General features: G+C 38.2%; 1 protein-coding gene across 1 annotated transcript in view; it reads right to left on the reverse strand.

Annotated features, from left to right (window-relative positions):
- Positions 1–2,276: 2,276 nt before the first annotated feature.
- Positions 2,277–7,248, reverse strand: part of rras (RAS related) — a 12,813-nt gene continuing 7,841 nt past the window's right edge. The window contains exons 3-6 of the mRNA XM_029437945.1: positions 6,546–6,648; positions 5,813–5,921; positions 3,578–3,696; positions 2,277–2,739 (exon numbers count right to left, since the gene is read on the reverse strand). Coding sequence (XP_029293805.1) covers positions 2,652–2,739; positions 3,578–3,696; positions 5,813–5,921; positions 6,546–6,648 — 419 coding nt within the window. The 3' untranslated portion in view covers positions 2,277–2,651. The remainder of the gene's footprint in view (positions 2,740–3,577; positions 3,697–5,812; positions 5,922–6,545; positions 6,649–7,248) is intronic.

A 7,248-nucleotide genomic window follows, 5' to 3' on the forward strand; every position in this document is an offset into this window, starting at 1 on the left:
TCGAACTCTTCTATTGTGATATGTTGGGCAATTCTAGAATATTACACACCTTCAAGACTGAAAGAACAGTGCTTCACATCCACTGCAAATCAAAAGTCAAAGTCCACTTATTATTCTTTTTCCAGAACTTTCAACCTCACAACAGTGTCTTCATTGGTGAATAACACTTGCTCAGTTGTCATGGAGATGGCTTAGTTGTCATCATGTGACTTTGGTAGGAAACTACAGTGACATAATAACATGTGGTCGTATATGGTGAACAGAATGGTGTGGAGTAAACCATAACCACAAACTGTTGGACACCCTAAAGACAGGAACTCCCCTGAGAAGAAGACCAGAGTAGTGTATAACATCATCAAGACATCCTATGTGACAGCTGAAGGGAACACTACATCAGTGGAACAGTAAGAAGCCTGGACTAGAGTCTGGATGAACCCCAGACACACACATCAGCTGTCTGTGAACAGCAAACCCAAACACACAGCATCCACCGGGAGATCATTCACATCTGACAATTGAACCATCTCCAGGACTGAGTCTCTCCAACATGTGATGAAGACCATGAGATGCAAAACTGGAAATAAGATTATTTTTGTTTAACTGCTGTACTCAAGGTCAGAAATCGAAATACACCACTTGATTTCTGTGAAAAGAAATCATTATACATACACCTCATTTTTAGACATTGATGATGTAGCTGTAAGAACCAAATAAATGGATTTTTAAAAAAGGCATTAGTACCATAATGTAGTCCACCTATTATCAAAACAATAAACATCCAGAGATAATTTGTGTCAACAGTCTGATTCACCAGGTGTAGACTGGATATAAACTGCGTAATTCACACGGTATTCCCCTCCCCTTCCACTATCTGCATGTTACTGTTTTGCAAATGCATCGTTGTTGCATCCTGTGCTTAGCGCCGCCAAAGACAATTGTGATGTCTTTAAAAAAAATACAAACAAGCCAGAGCTTGTTTTCTCTTATAGCAGAATGATAATGGGTGCTCCAGCACCCACCAGTCAAATGATGAAATGTGCAAACACAGAAACAAGTACTGCTGTCATAAATACTGCACATACTTTATTTAGATTCTTCCTCATCCAGTAAATGTAGACTGTGTATGGTCATGGAACCAGAAGTTCCCATAATGAAATAGTCTGCAAGTCTGATCAGAATTGACACCATTAATGGATGTTTTCAATATTCTCTCTCGTTATGGCAACGCAAGTGGGAAGATAGGGAGGAAGCAATAAAAAAAGACAAAGACAGCAGCTAGCAACATAACTAACTAAAGGAACTGCTGCTACATTTCATCCCTTTCCTTTTACAATTCTGTTGGGCTCTGCTGCCCCCTGCAGGAGGGCACGGGACATGACAGCACGCGGTTATGGCTCGTCTTTGGGAGTACCTCATTTCATTTCGAGAGCAAGTTGTATTGTTACATTGACATGTCTATATTTGCACACTAAAATACAATTGGAAATAATTGTGTGTGATAATATGCATTTCCTCACACAGTCAGCTATGTGCTGATGATGTCACTTCTGACTTCTATACCTGCAGGCATCTTTTCTAACAGCAGGTTGGTCCTTTCTACACAACACACGATGGTGTGATGATATTTGTACTGGCGAACACTGGGGGAGTGGCAGTAGCTCAGTCCATAGGGATTTGGCATGGGAACCAGATGGTTGCTGCAACAGCCTATATATATATATATATATATATATATATATATATATTATAGATATATAGATATAGATATATATAGGATATATATAGATATATATATAGATAGATATATATAACACACATATATAGATATATAAGATACATATATATATATATTAACTATAGTATACATATACTACAAGTATATATATATATGATAGTACAGATAGACATATATACATATATATATATAATATATGGTATATATATGTATACAGATATATACATATATATACATACATATATATATACATATATATATATATATATATATACATACATATACATATATATATATGTATATAATATATACATATATATATATATATATATATATATATATATATATATATATTATATATATATACACACACATATATATATATACATATATATGTGTACATATGTATATATATATACATATATATATATATGTGTATGTGTATATATATATATATATATATATATATATATATATATATATGTGTATATATGTGTATATATATATATATATATATATATATATATATATATACATACACACAGCTACCCACTGCTACTAATACTAGCGTGGGTTAAAGGCAGTCTAAATTTCACTGTGTGCTTTGTACACGTGTGATGATAAAAAAATAATAAAGTTGATTTGAATCCTCCATTTCCATTGAAAAACATTACTCCATGTCACCGGTATACCGGACAGACTTCCTGTTTCTCCACCAAACTAACTAAACTGCTGACACCCTTTTATATCCTCTCATTAAAATAAAAGATTACACTGATTTAAAAGTTGCTATGAAAGTGAAAGTGCAAATGAAACCATTAGGGGAAAAAACTATGCACCTTATCTCTCTCTTTAACATACAACACAACACACACACACACACACACACAGACACACACACACACACACACACAGCTTAGAGGAGGACACAGGGACAGCCTCCACTCTTCTGTTTTCCTGTGTAATGAGCTGGAGGAGGAGGACTCTCCATCTCCTGAAACTTTCTGTGGATGAAGAAGAATAAAATCAGCAAGATAGGATTGAATCATTCTAAAGTTGTGTCCCTGTGTACACATTACACAGCGTCATTTGATTGACTGTTGATAGCCCAAATATTGATTTAGCATGATAAACCTACTGTATGTCCTTTCCTCTGCAGAACAATAACAAACGTTACAACATATACTCATTGTCACAGGTCCTGCTTTGGATTTGTTTCCTGCTTTGGGCACTCTCATTAGTATTAGGCTGCGTTTAGGCCAACAGTACCCCAGCCCTTTCATTTCTTTGAACGGAGCTAATCCTGCGGAGTCAACGCGGGGCTCCGGGAAAACAACGCCTGTTACGACCAACAAGTTGAACCAGGCTGAAGCTTGTATTTGAATTTTGTATTGTTTGAGAATTACTTTAGATTTTTGGTGAATGCCATATTTCTACCATTTACCTCAAAATCATCATGACAAAAGATAAAGTAGTTGGCGCTGTGATAACAGATCCTGTCTGTGAGTATTACAAACAGTGTTCCTACAGCATAAGGCAAGGTACTCTGATTGAGAGACCAATTTTACACAGATTTTTTCCGCTATATTTTTCCGGATCTGCGTGACACTAATGCAAAAGGCATTTGGTAAATCATTTTTTTTAAATGCACGTAAATCTAACCCTAATGTCAGAACAAAGGTTCATAGTCAAGTCAAGTTCTACTTCCAATGTACCATTTTATTTATTTAAGGCATTTTAATACCTTATTTTCAGATTGATGAATTCAATGCCTTTTAAGACTTTTTAAGTATCCGATCTGTAATAATCTGATCAATCAAGTAAAACAAATAGGGACTGTACCTGATAATTTGCACCAGCTCCAAGAAGGATTCATCAACGTTGTGGCGATTCTTGGCCGAAGCCTCCATGTAGTGGATCCTGTTCTCTCTGGCGAACGCCTGAGCATCCTCCCTGGAGATCTGCAGACAAAGCAAACTAAATCCAAGGTCCTCCACTGTCACCTCCTCCTCTTCATCCTGTACAGCTGTGCTGTCGTTACACTTTCCATTCATTTCAGTAATAAGCGGTGCACCTGTACATTACTGTACTGTGAGGAAATCAGCCCAGATAAGAGATAAAAGCTTTCATTATAAAATAGAAGGAGGATATTTTTCTGGGACTGGGTTTGCTTCCCTCTACAAAAACAAAATAGCTAAATAATACAAAAAGTAACAGGTTACTGTTGCTTCCATGCTGTGGCAATAGAACCATATTTGTTTTAACTTCTCATTATGAAGTATAGGTTGATTGCACAATGTAATGGCTAATAATAATAATAATAATTACATTACATTACAGTTCATTTAGCTGATGCTTTTGTCCAAAACGACGTACAAAAAGTGCAAACAATCATGGAGATACAACTCCGAACAGCAAGAATCCTTGTAAGTACAATAGCTTCAAATAGGTACAATCGTATAAGTGAACACTGTCTTCAAATAGCCAGTTTGAAGTGCAACAAGATAAGTGCAACATACATAAACAATAGAATACAAATTCATCTATTAGCTATAAATAAGCCAAACCAATACAAGTGCAACATACAAAGTACAGTTATTTAGTTTTCGTCATTCGCCGAGGTGCAGTCGAAACAGGTGAGTTTTCAGTCTGTGCCGGAAGGTGTGAAGACTGTCTGCTGTCCTCACATCAATGGGGAGGTCGTTCCACCATTTTGGAGCCAGGATAGCAAACAGGCGGGTTTTGTTTGAGGGAAATCTGGATCCCACTCGTAGTGAGGGTGTGGCGAGCCGATTGGTCGACGCAGAACGAAGTGAACACGCTGGGGTGTATGGTTCGACCATGGCCTGGATGTAGGAAGGGGCTGATCCATTCAAAGCACGGTAGGCCAGCACCAGAGTCTTGAAGCAGATTCGGGCCGCCACTGGTAGCCAGTAAAGGGAACGGAGAAGCGGTGTAATGTGGGAGAACTTGGGTAGATTGAAGACCAGTCGGGCTGCTGCATTCTGGATGAGCTGTAGAGGTCGAATGGCACATGTAGGCAGTCCAGCGAGGAGTGAGTTGCAGTAGTCAAGGCGGGAGATGACAAGAGGATTCTGAGTCAGTAGGGACGTATCCTCCTGATGTTGTACAGAGTGTGTCTGCAGGAGCGGGTTGTTGCAGCGCTGTTGGGACCGAAGGACAGTTGGTTGTCCAGCGTCACACCCAGATTCCTTGCAGTAAGTCGGGGAAACAACAGAGGTGCCGATGTTGATGGTAAGGTCTTGGATGGGAGACCCCTTACCTGGAAGGAAAAGGAGCTCGGTCTTGTCAAGGTTGAGTTTCAAGTGATGTGCGGCCATCCACCGAGAGGTATAATAATAATGATAATGATGATAATAATAATGACACCATCAGCGTTTAGCTTGGGTATGTCGGTGACGGTGGTTCACTTTTTTACTTCATCATAGCACTGAGATTAGGATTTCAGGTTCTCTGGTATTCTTACGGTTGTTTCTTGCTTTGGACGCTAACTACCGACTGCTAGTGGTAGCCATGATGCTAATAATATCTGAACTAGATGAAGTAGATGGATATATTTGTGTATATGAAACTCAACGGACAAATGTTATCAACGTCTATGTTGAGCAGTTTGTTTGGAAACAAATGCAGCGTGTCCTGTATTGTTGGTCGCTCTGAGGAAAACAGAAACACCAACAATAACAGCACTTAAACACTGGGGGGTGGGGGTGGGTCTGTTCATGCTTTAATTAAAAAGTAGATAGATTGGTGTAGGAAGCACATATGTAGGTAAATAATAAGCTGACATTTATTTACAGTATCTTTAGTGTGATTTGTGGCTGGACCCTTTCAGCCCTTCCAGGTCACAGCTGTGTTGGTGATTTGCTGCTCCTCCTTTAAATGAGGTGGCCTTGTCCACTTAATCATGTTTGTTTGTCTACATTTTAACCCATAAACTCCTAAATTCATAATGTCATAAATTCCCATATATTTTCCAAACGTGGATGAGAACTGATCCAATTACTTGACTTTTTGGAGTATATCTGTCTGCACTCCACTATATTGGGTGTTACTTACCACTCTTTGATGTTCCAGGTCAGCCTTGTTTCCAACCAGCACCATGGGGTAGTCGTCTCGGTCCTTCACTCTCAGGATCTGAGTGTGGAATTTCTGGACCTCGTGGTAGCTGTCAGGGGACAGAGGGAAATAATTAGTCAACACATTATTAACAAGCATAGATTCATATGGATTCGGATTTACAGGAAGAAATGTGCTATATACAGGAGATGGACACAATATAACCATTATAACCACAGCAGTTAGATGTTCTTAATTGTCTCAAATAGGTTTTATTGAGTGTGTTTGAGACATTTGCATTAAACTAGATTGTGATTTTGTTGGAGTCTCACACCAGCGACATCTCCCTGCACTTCCTCTTCAGACAGACTGCCTCTGCAAGTGACAGCATCCCACAGCGACAGCGACAAACCATTCAGCACACGGTCTGCACCTCTGAGGTACTTGTCATGCTACAAGCACTCATCATCAGGGCGTAACAATAAGAATTTCCTGCAATCCTGGGGCAGTAAATCTAACAACGTGAAAAATAATCAAACAACGTTTTGCAGCATTTCAATGATCCTGGAAAGAGGAGTTTAGTTGGGTGGCATTGGAGGATGTGGGCCAAACTCCAGATTCATTTAATTAAATAAAGATTAAACATGAAAATGAATTATATTATATATTATATTATTTTTTACAAATAAAAAAACATTAACGTTGATCTGTAGGTACTTCTGTACTTCATTACCTGCCCCGGTCGTTGAGTGCAAACACCAATAAGAAGCCTTCTCCTGAGCGCATGTACTGCTCCCTCATCGCTCCAAACTCCTCCTGACCTGCTGTGTCCAGGACTGAAACACACACATATATACTGTATTCAATGCGTTCCCTTTCCTGCCATGACAGACCTACAGACAAGGCTGGCGGTACAAGTCAACATCCGTCATCAACACTCATGTTATGGTACAGTATGTGTTACAGAAAATCGGGACCAGGTATGCATATGAAGGCACAAAGATGGCTATGTTTAGGTTAGTGATGCACAATATATATCAAACCTATAAATTATCCAACAATAGAAAATATTGTTGAAAAATATATTGAAAATATATAGAAGTATATTATTATCTATTATTCTGATCATTTAATTCGAGCTGAGAAATGGAGCCATTAATACAGAGTCAAATTGCTTTCATTGACTTAACAAAGAAGAAGACTTTTCAGGTGAATTGCTGTGTTAAAACTTGGTTCTTTATTATTATTTGTCTTTATTGTAGAATTTACAATTTCATACATGTACACCTCTGATTTGACAAATCATGGCAGAGGCAAAATTAACATTTTGGCCTTTCTTATGTGTGTACAGGTTCTGAACCTTTTTTTTAAATACAAAAATGTGATTATTGGTTATCTTATTGGTATTAGTCATGAGAAGCAGGTAATTATCAGTT

The sequence above is a fragment of the Cottoperca gobio genome, chromosome 8 (genome assembly GCF_900634415.1).
Source record: "Cottoperca gobio chromosome 8, fCotGob3.1, whole genome shotgun sequence".
NCBI classification, from domain to species: Eukaryota; Metazoa; Chordata; class Actinopteri; order Perciformes; family Bovichtidae; genus Cottoperca; species Cottoperca gobio.